Source organism: Pholcus phalangioides, unplaced genomic scaffold, assembly GCF_987345545.1.
Source record: "Pholcus phalangioides strain wild (caught in Gottingen) unplaced genomic scaffold, Ppha-v1.0 ptg000016l_1, whole genome shotgun sequence".
NCBI lineage: Eukaryota > Metazoa > Arthropoda > Arachnida > Araneae > Pholcidae > Pholcus > Pholcus phalangioides.
This window is the reverse complement of record NW_028301609.1, coordinates 849775-864603: the sequence shown is the minus strand read 5'-3', so window position 1 is coordinate 864603 and position 14829 is coordinate 849775. Positions and strand designations below refer to the sequence as shown.

Below are 14829 nucleotides of genomic sequence, written 5' to 3'. Positions count from 1 at the left end.
ATGGAACAAAAAGTTTAGGAAACTATGCAGTTCCATATTTTATGGGCGAAACTATGGAAATTCCATAGTAGTTGGCAAGTATCGGCAATGTCATGACTGAGGAACATATAATAATGAAATATTTTTATTGGACTTCTTCTGACTTATAAAGAGGGTCAAACACACACAAATAGTAGTATAGTCTATAATATCACTGCATTTCTGGTTCTCTGCATATTTAGTGAGTTTATCTAACATGTATTTAATCGTATAAATTACATTATAATTCTTCCCTGCCTTTTCTAGATGACAGAGGCTCAAATTGAATTGATGAGAAAGAAATTAATTGAAAAACGTAAGGCTCTGTTTGACAAAAATGAAATAGAAGTTGGAAGGAGATGGACTTTTGAAGAAGGGGTGTGTGATTCAGAGATTTTTTTTCTATTTACTTCAGATTTTTAAAATTTTCTTTCCAATGCTATATTGTAATTTATGTGCTATATTATATTTAATAATGTTTAATGTCATTGTAAGGTTCAGGAGAAAAGAGGTTGGAAAAAGGCCGAGGAGAAACAGGAGTCGCGAGAGAGAGAAACGAGAACGAGTTGAGACATTCGAAAAAGAGAGTTAGTGTAAAAGTTTGTACGGAAGAGACAGGACGGTTTCATTGGAGGCGTTGGATAATAAATTAAATAAAGTGTTGTTTTCTTTTTTTTTGGGAGTGTAGAATCCAGTTATTTCGTCCTGGAATCGTAGTGGAGGTACAGCCGAGGACCTACGACCGATAGGAAATCGGGAGAAAGTTTACTGGCGCAGTCGACAGGATGAGGTCGTAGCTTCAACGACTCAAGATTGCGAGCTGAATTCGAAGAAGAGTGTCCTAGCGACGGTGGAACCACCCGGTTCGTATAGAAGGATAGTAGCAGCGTCGAGCACCCACGCTGTTTTTTTTTTTCGTGAAGTCAATCCGACAACCGGTGCTGAGAGGGGCAATCCTGCCCAGGCAAAAAGGAGCAAGTGTTGTACGGCGGTATCGAGACGATAAATAAAGATGGCGTATTTGGCAAAGGGGAACAAGGAGGATCTGGAGACCATGGCCGCCAACTTGGGGGTAGAAGTCCGACCGGAGTTCAACTTAATGCAACTAGTGAGTACCATACAGGAAAGCGAACTGTACAACGAAGCGACGTGCAGAGAGATGCTGAAAACGATCATAGGCAATAGGAAAGAAAGAGAAGAGATGGAGGAGAGGCGTAGAGAGAAAGAGATGGAGGAGAGGCGTAGAGAGAAAGAGATGGAGATGGAGGAGAGGCGTAGAGAGAGAGAGATGGAACATGAACTCGAAAGACTGAGGATCGAGACAGGAGTCAGAAGAGAGGAGAATAATCAAGATGGGCGCGGCAGAACCCCCAGCCGGGATTTCCAGAACATGATGCAGAAGTTCAGAATGGAAGAGGACATAAGTCTGTACCTGGTGCTGTTCGAGCGGCAAGCTCGTCGCGCGGCCCTGGCACGGGAAGGTTGGTTAGCTGAGCTCTTGGGACTTCTTCCCTACGAGATGAACCAGTTAATTGCCCGCGAGCCGGAAGAGCGAGTACAGGACTATAATCAAGTTAAGGAATTGTTATTGCGGAGATTCAAACTCACCCCAGAGAAGTTCCGACAGATGTTTTCTTCGAGCCACAAGAATCAAGAGGGCACCTGGAGAGATTTCTACCACGAACTGTGTACCTATTTTGATGGATGGACGGAGGCTTTGGGGGTCACAACGTTTGAGCAACTAAGAGATTTAATCATCAGCGATCAAATGAAAAAACGCGTTCCAGCAGATTTTACGGAACACTATCTGGACGAATGGAGTGATATGGTGTCACCAAGTGAGCTATCGGAGAAACTAGATAGATTCGATGATGTGAAGAGGACTCTGAAGACACCCTTTCCTAGTGACAGGACGAGAACCCCAAGACCGGTTCATCAAAATCCGAGATGGAAAGCCAACGGAAACCAGAGGCTTCAGGGTGAGTCCTGCCCACCTAAGGCGACGATGGGTTCGAATTCTAGAGAGAGAGCTGCAGTCACTTGTTACGCGTGTGGAGCAGAAGGCCATATAGCAAGGTTTTGTTCTGCAAGAGGCCAGCAGGAGCCATTGAGTCGGGCCCAGGTGAACTCTGTCCAGACAGAAGAGGGGGACACGATTGAAGAAACCACAGTTCTAACAGCACATATCACGGTGCCGGCAGCTGGTGTTGGTGCGGACATTGACACACCGCAGACCGTGAGTTTGAAATGTGGTCAGAAGACAATAAGAGGCGTAGTTGATTCTGGGACCCAGATCTCAGTCGTTAGATCTGATTTGGTTGAGATCGACGACAGTGAAGGCGAGGGGAGAATAAGGATCAAGACCGCATTTGGCGAAAGTGAGATAGCCCCTCTCAAAATATGTATGATGAAGATCAGTGACGGCAAACACGGATACGTGCCAATTACTTGCGCAGTGTCGAGTCGCTTGATAAATGAAATGTTAATATGTCCGACGGCATACGACGCACTCTTGGAAAATGTACCAGTTCCAAGTCCGATCAATGAGCCGAGCCGTAGGGACGGTGTGTGTACTTCATCTGCCGATGGCAAACAGAAGGCCAACAACGGCAATAACAACGATTTTTGCATACCTAACGAAGAACTTGAAGAGAGGATCATATCCCAAGTCGAGAGCTACTTCACCAACTTCAACATCATGAAGAACAACTTTCTGCTGAAACAAATCCAGAGAAACAAGGAGGGCTACATCAGCCTGAGGTTGGTCTCATCTTTCAGGAAGGTCAAGACTCTGACCAAGGACTGGAGGGTCGTCCAGTACTGTCTCAGGAACTCGGACAAATTCCAAGTCCACGGAGGAGGCACTAAAGTGCGCTGTATTGTGCCCGTACCGGCTTGCGAGACCAGATGCGCTGAAATGACCCCGGTCTGCAACATGCCGTCCGAGGGAATGACACCCGAGTTAGTGTCGCAGTTTATATCAGAACACGGAGAAATCGTCGACGTGGCAGTCGTCAATCGAGGATCCAAGATACCATATGTCTGTACGAGGCGCTGTCCCTACGTCAACGGGAACATGGTGAAGAAGACGCTCGCCCTCGTCAAGTGCAAGACCAATCGGGACGCGTCCGCATCCGAGGGCAAGGCCTCGCAGCTCAAGGAGATGAACTCGAAACGATACGACGATGGTCATGCTGTCAAAGGGAGGAGATCGGCAACGAACCAGTTCCCGGCTAGGCAGGAAACGTCCAAGCAATCGGACTGGCGATTGTTTTCGTGTCCATTTGCCAAAGGAATCAACAGAGCTACGAACCGGCAGTCGAAGACCGAGAAAACCAGAAGCCAACCGGCTAAATCTTCAATCGTCAACAACGGCGTACCCAGGAATCAGGGCAGGGAAAGGTCATCCTTCTCTTGTGCCGGTGGTGACCACCACCCCATAAAATCTTGGATGAACAACCGTTATTTGCCATTCAAGGGTGGTATGGCCGCCGCCAAAGTAGCTGCTACTGCACGGTACAACACTCGCCTACCGGATAGCGTCATGCGTTGGCCTGGGGGACCCGAAAGGGTGATACGCAAGATAATGCCGACGCCCTGTTACAGTAGCAGTGAGAAACCGAGTTACGCTCTTGAAGCATCATCATCATTTAAAAATGATGGATGTGCTTTTCGATGATGGGACGTGTAAGGTTCAGGAGAAAAGAGGTTGGAAAAAGGCCGAGGAGAAACAGGAGTCGCGAGAGAGAGAAACGAGAACGAGTTGAGACATTCGAAAAAAAGAGTTAGTGTAAAAGTTTGTACGGAAGAGACAGGACGGTTTCATTGGATGCGTTGGATAATAAATTAAATAAAGTGTTGTTTTCTTTTTTTTTGGGAGTGTAGAATCCAGTTATTTCGTCCTGGAATCGTAGTGGAGGTACAGCCGAGGACCTACGACCGATAGGAAATCGGGAGAAAGTTTACTGTCATGTATCCTGATTTTGTTTTTATTTTTCTCCTCCAGATTAAGGTTTTCTTATTTTATAGGTTAAAATAACAACCGTGAATTTCTTTTCTCATCAAGCAGTTTTTGTTTTTGTAATTCTAATTTGAGACAACTTCACTAAATTCATAAAATAATATGCAAGAGGTGAATAAATTGGGCAAATATTCAAAATTTTCTACTTGTCTGTAATATTTTCATAAACTTCTTTGATGTTTTTGAATTCAATTTTTTTTTCCAATGATTTATTTTTAGATAAAGCGTCCATATTTCCATGTGAAAGCATTGGAACGTGCTCAATTAAGCAACTGGAAGGACTATCTTGATTTTGAAATAGAAAACAGTGTACATGAAAGAACTGTAATATTGTTTGAACGGTGCATGATAGCATGTGCATTATATGAAGACTTGTGGATGAAGGTAAAATCTTTTTGTTTTTTATTCTCATCACAAATAATTCATGTATTTTCAAAAGTTTATTTCACACCTTTGCAAATTTCATTATAAAGAACAAATGCATTTATTGTACAGTGAAAACTTGATATAACGCTATTCTGTGGAACTGAGAAAAATATGGTTGTGAGGCGTCATCATAATTTCATCATGCTGCAATTATGGTGTTGCGGGCATTTCTTTCAGTTTTTCATAGTCAGTATCATCAGAAATGCACTTATGGGTTCTTATTTTTCCCAATATTTGCTGCGCTCTTATTTTGCCCAGGTGGTTCTTAGAAATCCCACATAAAACTGCAGTAGCGACCATTTAGATTGTGCTGCTATGCTCAAATAAATAGGAACACTTTTGCTTGTGGAACAGACAGTACCCAAAAAGTATTATTGTTAATACTCAAAAGAATGTTGTTCACAGGGCATACTAATTCTAACCTGTGGGAGTAGCTAGGAAGGGGGGGGGGTGCATATGGGAAAAATATCTGATAACGCACCACAATAAACATGCAGGAGAAGAAAACAGAACAAAACTGGTTTCAAAGAGACTTGTTGAAGAGTTTGAAGAAAGATAGGCAACAGCAAAGCTAAAAAAATATTGCTATAAAACTCTGTTAGTAGTAGAAAGGAGTTATTGTACAGTAGTATATTCTAGAGGGAGTTATTGTAGTAGAAGATATTGTTCAACATGTACCAATTCATTAGAAGTTTCGCAGAGAAATGTAGACGAGGTGCATTTGTGGTTTAGCAGTAGTATTTATATGTTTTCTTTCCCCCGTATCCTTTAGTATGCTAAATACATGGAAGAAAATGCGCCAGAACAAGCTGGGAATGTATATGAAAGAGCATGTACAATACATCTTCAAAAGAAGCCAATGATACACTATGCATGGTCAGCATATGAAGAAGTCAAAGGTTTGATAAAATTACATAGCTTTGTTTCTATAACTTTCTGCGTTCAAAATTCTGGCAATATTTTAAATGGGGGTATGGGTTTTTCTAATATGCATGTGTTATTTATCGAAACTATCTCTTATATTAAAAAATTATTTTCCAGCTCAGTTTTTAATACATTAAGTAACAGATTTGTGAGTTATTTATACTATTTAACAATCTGATTCTTATTGTGTTGATGAATTAGAATTCATTAATTATGAATGTCTGCAGTCCTATTACAGTCAGATCTTGATCAGTTGAATGTGCAGCAGCTAATGAGAAACTTTGACTTATCATTAGTTTAATTCATCAAAAATTCTAATTTTGGAGGAAGGAAAAAGTTGCTAAAATAAGTGTTTTTTGCGGATATTTTATTAGTAAAAAATGTCAAACTACTGACAATAAAGTAAAAGGATGAATTTTAATGCAATCATGTGCAATTATTGAATGGGAATATAAATATAAACACACATGGTAATGAATATGAGAGTAGATCCATATAAATGAGTATCAAAGTAAACATTTAAAGAGTCTTGCATAAGTAATGCTAGTCTCACAAGAAAGATGTCTCACTTTTTTGTAAACCACAATTTTTTTTTAGATTTTGTTGTCTTTCCATTTTATAGATAATTTTTTTTTTCCAAGTCTAAACTTTCGACTTTTCCCTGGGCATTTCTGGAAAATCTATGGAAAATCAAGATTTATACTGATGTTTCACCACCACATTCACGAGGAATTGAGCAAAATAGCAGTTTCAACACGACCAGACAAAACAAAAGATTTGCAAGAACAGGTGACCAATTCGCCATTGGTCAGTTTTAACTAAATTCTGCAGAACTGGGAAAGGGGTGGGAGAGAGAAATGCTTACAATCATGTACATCACACTAGGAATTCAAATGGTATTTTTTAAATTCATATCGTACCTGAATATTTTGACTTAGAGGAATAAAACATTGTTACAGAAAATGTTAATTGTTTAACATATGAAACTATAGTGGAGATTCTGGAGTGGTATAAAAATGAAGATTTAAACATGTTCAGCTCATCAGAATTTGACTTATTGTGAATCGATTGTATTTCTCTTGTGTATTCAAATATTTTCTTTGCTCTTAGACACATAATTTTTTCTTATTATACAGGGTGTTGCCTTGAAGTAGCGATAAACTCAGAGGGGTGGTATTAGGCATTAATAGGAGCAAAAATTGCCATAGAACATGGTATCAAAAACCATGTTTAGTTGGTGCAAAAATACTTATGAAAGGTGTCACATCAAGTGGGACAAAAGGGTCAATAAGTAGAAAAAACGTTTATTTGGCAGCATGATTACAAAGCCTGTGGTGTGCAAAATAAAGTACAATAATAACTTTGAACAACTCCTGTAATTTCTCTGTCTACTTATCTACTTTATGACATAGAACTGAATTTAATACAGGCTGTATTGTAATCATGCTGTCAAGTAAATGGTTTTTGTACTTATTTATTTTACTTTTTTTTATACTTATCATTGTACTTTATTTTGTACACCACTGGCTGTGTTGTAATCATGCTGTCGAATAAGTTTTTCTACTCATTATTGACCTTTTTGTCTCTGACACCCTTCATAAGTATTTTTGCAGTTTTCACAGACTAAATGTGGTTTGCAATACCATGTTCTATGGCAATTTTTATATACAAAAGTAAATATAAATACAAGCAAGGCTACAATAGGCAAAATGCCCAACGAGGTGGCTGAGAAAAAGAGCTCATAACAAATATGGATGCCATATATTTCTAAAATACAGCAATCCAATTACAAAAACTAGGAATGATATATACACGATACAATATTATACAATGCCTATAAAATATATTTGGTTGTCTGTATGGGATAGCTTCTCACTTTACCCCAAATCTGTCAATTTTGTTCCTCTTGATACCTAATATCGCCCTTGTCTGAGTTGGTCGCCATTTCAAGGCAACACCCTGTATATGTGAATTCTGATTAATATATACGTTAGCGCAGGCAGTTTTTCATGTCTACATTGCTTTAATATGGAGACATGTAAATCAAATGGGTGTTCTTAAAGTTTTATGTGCACACATATAAGTAAATGCAATGTTTGATTTGACATATGTTAAGTTCTTATTTAAAACAAATTTTCTCCTTGAACTGTTTGTACATTAAATATTGTATCAATATTTTTTGAGTATTTACTATGTTTGGTAAATCTTCATGAAAATAATATTTGTTTCTCTCCCCCTCCCCCTATCTTTTTAGGTAACTCTGATAAAGCATGTTTAATCCTAGAGAATTTTTTGAAAAGCATTCCAGATCTTATTGAAACCATGTGTCGACTTGTAAATATAGAACGCCGTCGGGGAAATCTTGAAAGAGTCGATGAACTGTATGTCAGGTTCATCACAGAAACAAAGTCCGTAAAGATATCTTCTGCATTTGCTAAGAAATATTCCAGGTTTCTTTATAAGGTATATATACATATGTTGCACAGGGTCATAACTAGTGGGGAAGGTCCGATGATTTGGGTGCTGGACCAGGAAGGGTGCCAAGCTTACTCTTTATTCATTCAAAATTATGAGACGGGTTCCAAAAACTGATTCTTGTTCCGAGCAACAAAGTTTTAGTTCCTGATTGCGGCTTTAATGCTATGGACCAGGTCTAGTGTCTTCAAAGAAGTGGTTGGCCTCAATGCATTCCCCAGACTTACGACATAAATAACTTTATCAAGTGATAGACTAGTTGCTGGCCACTTCATGAAGATGCTAGACATCAGACACGAACCATAACATGCATATTTGTATTTGTTAACATCAAATTCTGCTTAGTTTTTTGCATTAATCTCAAGTCATTTATCACATAAAGCAGCACGTTTTTTTCTTTTCTTTCAGACATGCGGACATGATGCAAAAGCAAGAGAAGTGCTTCAAGAAGCCCTCTCAAAAGATTCTGTGAGTGGAATTCTTCTAAATTATCAGTTTGCAAAATGTTCATTTATCTGACCTGAATAAAATGAGTTGGCACTGTATTTCTATGTGAACCCATAAATCAAAGTAGTCTTGGTATAACTAACTTGCCTTGATCCCTTATCTTTCAGACACCGGAAAACAGAATATTCTCCTTCCAAATTATATATGTTCTGAATTCCTTTACCAGCTATTGCTAGATGATTAATAGGTTGTATAAACGATTAATGGATTAACAATCTAGAACTAATTATTTAATCATACTAAATTGCTAACTAAGGGTGACAGAGAAAGTGCCCCTTCATTTCTAGATACATCATCTATATGGGCACTTCAATATCTCCATAAGGAGATGCGAGGTGGAATGTGTCAGGCCTTTCAGGTTCAGGACTTCCGGGAAATGCTTGAAATTAAAAAATATATATTCTGCTTTATTATAAGGTTTCAAATTGTTTGAAAGTCTTAAAATGATTTGATCTATTTGTTTTTTAAATTCAAAATTCCTCTTCATTGTTCAAATCCAAAATCATTCAAATTTTGAAACATAGTTTTTATCTTGATTGTAAAAATTCTTTACTTTTCGTTTTTTTTTCTACTTTAATGGGAAAAAATTCTCAAAGAATTGCCCAGGAAAGTCTTGTTTCCTTGTTTTCCCCCCCCCCTCCCAAAAAAAACATCACATGCATAACGTTGGTTGTCCCTTTTTTATAAAAAGGTAGTACCCTTCCCATGCCATAATTTACCAGCCAATCCTTCATCTACCTAATATTAACAGGCCACTTGCTCTGGCAGTTGACCTGACCTGTGACACTCACGGTGTTAACAGTTTGCAAATAGTCAAGTGAAGTTTGAAACTTTCATTAATCAAGGCATAGGTGTACACACAAATGTCCTTGACTTAGCATGGCACCCTTGACAAAGTTTAAAAATGCCCCCAAAAGTCATGACAAACATTTCAAGAACGACTGTTTTAGGGTCAGAGGAAAATTTACCCTAAAACAGTTGTGGTGATGATCAGCATTTCTGGTATTGATCACCATTGTGCAAAATTTTGACAGTGTTTCATTTGGCAAAGAAATTTGGGTAGGGCTTTCATAGGAAATTCAGATCCACACATGAAAATATCCCCGATTATCATTCTCAATGGTTGGCAGCTCTGCTACTGTGCATATATATACGTGTATATATATATATTACTTGGTGTAAATTAAACATACTCGATGCATTTGTCAGGTTTTGTTGAATTCTTTTATTTAGGCAAATGCAAGCTTATATTTGCAGCTGGCTGATATTGCTTTCCAAAGCAATCCAGTTGAAGAGGACAAGTTCTGTGAAGCTTTTGATATGGCATTGCAGAGTGACATTCATGATGATATCAAAGTTATGTTTTCCAGGAGAAAATTTGAATTTTATGAAGATTTTGGATCAGATCCAAAAAAGTATGTATCGGTCAATTTTTTTTTCAAATTTTTTTTTATGAGACTGGCAACTTTAATTCCTTAAGTTGTTTTGGGAAAATGTGTGTGCCTTTTCTATAAAAGTGCTATCTACGTAGTTATTTCCATTGACCCTGATGAGTGACTACAATTTCTTCAATACTGTGATATTAGAAGCTTGCTGACTATCCTGTCTTTTCTGTCTACATTTTCACCTCTTTTTCTTTTTAAATTTTTTTTTTTTCAATTACACAAATATAAAATATGTACATATACACAACATCTATACAATATACAACAATATTTATAGAAGCATATACAAACATATTTATACAAGCATATACAAACACATTTATACAAGCATATACAAACATCAGGGGTGGGAACTCTGCGCCGCACTGCGCCAAAATTAAAATCTTGTGCCATCCTGCTCCAATAGGGTATTTTCGTATTTTTCTGCGCCAAATAGCGAATTTTGCTTCAGTATGCCCGGAATTTCAGAAAAGACGTCAACAAATTTTTGTTCCTGCTTGCCGCGAAACGATTCTTTCCGAAAAGAGCGTGTTTTATTCCACTCGCTGTACTTCAACTATCGCCGTATTTAAACTATCGGCCCATCATCAGGCTTTCCATCGCAAAACCTCAATAATATCCGTGATCGTGCAACTGAGGGTGGTTTGCCCACAACTGCTCAAAGTCTTTCAGCTTTAAAGCGCAAATGCGAGTCAGTTTCCGTTTTCAAAAAAAAAAAGTCGCCACTGGAAGCAGCAGAAATTACTGTAGTCGATCGTCATTGCATCAAATCCCGATGTTTCGTGAAAAACAGTATTCCGCGAGTGGAAAGAGCATGTACGCCGAATTATGATTGCTAATTTAGAAACTTTGCCGAATGAGTGTTAAATCGCCAAATAACGAGTGTCAGATCACCAATATCACGAAATAACGAGTGTCAGATCGCCAATCTTGCCAAATAATGAGTGCTGAATTGCCAACCATCGTGTTGATTCTTCCGAAATTCTCTGCCATTTTGCAACAATTTCTTTCTGAGTATAAACAAATTGAAAATTTGATATAGAAAATTTATAATATCTATAAAGACTAGAAAATGATGAACTATCTATAAAGACTAGCCCATTTGAAGGGCTGTTGTTCCAGACAGTAAATAGTGCCCTGAGTAAGCAAAAATCATCTTAAATAGACTGGTGCGAAAAATTTTATAACAGCCGCTCTTTCAAACAAGGTGTCAAAAGCCTGAAACACCAAGAACAAAAAACAAGCTGATCAAAAGATGTTTGATAATAAAAGACAGTGCAGTTGTTCTATTTTGCAAAGGGGTGAGGGTTAACGAAAATATTGTTAATTTCGCTGCTCCAATGTATAAATATCTGCTCCGAATCCTATATTTTGCTGCTCCAAAACTGCTCCGAATCATATATTTTGCTGCTCCAAAACTGCTCCGAATCCTGAATTTTGCTGCTCCAAAATGGACTTTGTCACTTCCCACCCCTGAAACATATTCATACAAGCATATACAAACATATTTATACAAGCATATACAAACATATACAACACTTTTGACCTCAAGGGGTATGAATGTCCTTCCAGCGGGTCTATAAGGGTTTCTCTATTGATATTTTTTTTAGCAACAGCCGATTATGGTTTGTGTCAGTTGATAATTGTTTAATATAAAGTATAAGTATATATATATTGCATTTATGAAACAGAAAATTTACATACAGATGTATTGTTATATTACATTGTTGTAATGTAAATTCTAGACTGGTATTCATAGAAAACGTGAATGTATTGTTATTGGATCTTATGTTATGATTTGTATGAATGATTGCATGGTATAGATTCATTATTTTTTGGGCGGTGTATCTATAACTCTTTTGGAATAACGTTTTTTTTTCCGTACTTAATATAAGTTATTCAATTCAGATGAGGTTCTATTTTGTTTCGTTTCTAACCAATTATTGTTTAAGAATGAAAATTTTATTAGTCTATAAACATAGTTTTGTCGTATAGTTAGCTTATGACATTCTGTTTTGTTGATGTTTATTGTGGTGTTTGTTATTTGGGATGTCTTATTTTGTTATATATATTATCTAGTTTTTGTATATTCATTTGATAAATGCACCTCCCCAAGCAGTGATTCCATATGTTACTATTGAATATATCCAAGCATAAAATATAAATCTTTTAGAAAGTTATTGTCTATTGTGTCTCTTAGTCTATATAAAATTGCTGCATATATTCTTAATTTTTGTATTATTTTTTACACTAAGAGTTCCATTTTAAATCATCTTGTATTATTATTTCTAGGTAGTTGTATTCATTTACTCTCAATTTCTTGACAGTTACATTGTAAAATATATTGATACAGACAGTGCTCATGAATTTTTATAATTAAATTTGTCAAGCTGCTTGTTTCTTGTTTTTAAGCAGATGTATTTAGTTTTTTGTATGTTTAGTTTTAGTTTATTTTTCTTAAGCCAGGTACTGATTCTGAATAGGTTTTCAACTTTTTTTTATTAAATTGTTTTTGTAATTTCTTTTTCCATTTATTTTTATACATTCTATATTTCTTACTGAATTTTGCAACATAAAGTTTTTTTTTTTCTACTGCAACATTACATAACAGAACATGTTTTTTATTAATCTTTATATTTTTGTGGCTTTTTTTTTCTTTCTCTCTTCCCCAAAATGTCAAACATGATAAGTTAGTGAGATGGTATATATACATATGCTGCACAGGGCCATAACTAGTGGGGAAGGTCCGATGATTTGGGTGCTGGATCAGGAAGGGTGCCAAGCTTACTCTTTATTCATTCAAAATTACGAGACCGGTTCCAAAAACTGATTCTTGTTCCGGGCAACAAAGTTTTAGTTCCTGATTGTGGCTCTAATGCTATGGACCAGGTCTAGTGTCTTCAAACAAGTGGTTGGCCTCAATGCATTCCCCAGACTTACGACATAAATAACTTTATCAAGTGATAGACTAGTTGCTGGCCACTTCATGAAGATGCTAGACATCAGACACGAACCATAACATACATATTTGTATTTGTTAACATCAAATTCTCCATAAGGAGATGTGAGGTGGAATAATGGCAAATATGATGGCAAAGTGGAATTTGATCATGTTTTTTGGTTACATTAAGGTAGTGATTCTCAAACTTTTGTCACCCGCAACGCCCTTACCCTGTTCATGATTCATTATTCTGCAGCTCCCCGGAACATTTCAGTAGATATTTTCTCATATAAAAGAACTACCACTTCAAGGCGTAAATAAGCGCACAAAAATCAATATCTCCAGCTTGCTGTGACTCCTCTGACAAAGGTTGGGGATACCCACTTTTAGAAACACTGCACTAAGGAGATGTGTTCCTGTTGATATTTCATAAATATACTGATATTTTATATTTGTGTTCTACAATTCTTACTACACCCAAACTTTTTATTTTTGAAGTGAAACTTCTGCGACATAAGTGAAAGAGAGACATATGAGTGAATTTCTGAGGGAAAGGGGAAATTCATCATCATAACTGAAATTTTCTCCCCCCCCCCCCTCTCTAAGTGATGAGATGAATGTCCGAGAAGCAGGTGGGTTGTGGTGGTGGATGTCAACAGAGGTTTCGTGGTATAAGAAAATGAAATTGGGTGGGAGGGTTGGTTTGGACGGTTGGTGTCGTGAAAAGGCAATTTATTAATTTTTTAAATTTTCCCTACTCCCTGTGATGCTGCACCCCCGGCCACCCGAGATTATATTTTCAGACGAAGTTTTGTGACATCACAGCGCCAGCTCTCCTAATTGGCTGCACTGCCATAACGCGATTTCTTTTATTTTGAATAAATTTTTATTCAATTACATTGATGTCGGGTTATTTTATCATGTGTTAAACATTTTTAAACCTTCATTTTTCAACTTTCTTTGATATTATTTTGGCATATTTATAATAATTACAAATTTTCAAAAATTTGTGAACCTAGTCGTAAAACCTAGAAGTTTCACTTCTATCGCTCAAGATTTTCACACAATTTTTTTTATATACAATTTGTTCTTTCCAAAGAATTTTTGTGGTCAAGGCATTGCTATATAATTGTTATATTGTGCATTTATTTGTGTTACTGTATTTGTTTTGTTATATTTTGCTATGGTCCAGATATTTTTGCTTCCACTGAAAAGTCTCAAACTTTATACTTACAGATATCGTAGATAGTCAGTTTCTGATTACAATTGGCTTTTGCAGAACTGCCAACTCTCCGGATTTAGGTGGGAGACCTGGATTTTTCATCCTTCTTCCCGCTCTCCGGATTTGTTAAAAATTTCTCCGGATTTTGGCAGAAAATTAGATTTTACGCTAGCTTTCACGTTATCGTGACGTCAATGACTATCATCGTCGTTAGGGAAAACACCCACAGAGGGCAGCCGTAGAAAACAGTCTTGGTGACCGCATTTAAGAAACTAGTAAAGACGTGACTTTGTTTATGTAGCGTTCATCGTCAATAATTTATCAGGGGCATGACCTTGGTTGCCAAAATTCCTGTATAATCGTTATTGTATTCCATTAACACACACACAGCCGTGCCCTAAACACAAGTTTTTTCCATCTGCAGCTGTGTATTTTGAAGTTTTTTAAATTGTTTCCTCTGATTAAATATGCCTTCAGAAAGAAAATAAAACTATATACAGGTACATGTAAAGCTTTTAAGAGTTCATATACCCAAGATTATCAATCACTGATAGCATCCATGAAAGGAAACACTTATGTTTTATGAACTGTATGTAGATGTGATTTCTGTATTCTGCATGGAAAGACCATTTCACTTTCATTACTTTTGTCGCACCATTTTCTGCACACAAGGGCTAATTAGACCGGCACATATAATTTATTGCAGATTCCAAATGGCAGGCTTGTTTTTTATATTCATCAGGAGGTTGGTGCACTAACTCGGTGGGGGCTCTCTGCAGTAGCAATTTTTTCTGTGGTCATGTCGTTTCTGTTGTACCCCTGTGTCAGGGGTTTCTGATAGTTTTCTGAT

At 37.2% G+C, this 14829-nt stretch overlaps 1 protein-coding gene across 1 annotated transcript in view; it reads left to right on the top strand.

Annotated features, from left to right (window-relative positions):
• Nucleotides 1-14829, top strand: part of Prp39 (pre-mRNA processing factor 39) — a 48691-nt gene that overhangs the window by 28123 nt on the left and 5739 nt on the right. The window contains exons 8-13 of the mRNA XM_089245785.1: nucleotides 286-396; nucleotides 4259-4423; nucleotides 5238-5364; nucleotides 7644-7852; nucleotides 8273-8332; nucleotides 9605-9786. Coding sequence (XP_089101911.1) covers nucleotides 286-396; nucleotides 4259-4423; nucleotides 5238-5364; nucleotides 7644-7852; nucleotides 8273-8332; nucleotides 9605-9786 — 854 coding nt within the window. The remainder of the gene's footprint in view (nucleotides 1-285; nucleotides 397-4258; nucleotides 4424-5237; nucleotides 5365-7643; nucleotides 7853-8272; nucleotides 8333-9604; nucleotides 9787-14829) is intronic.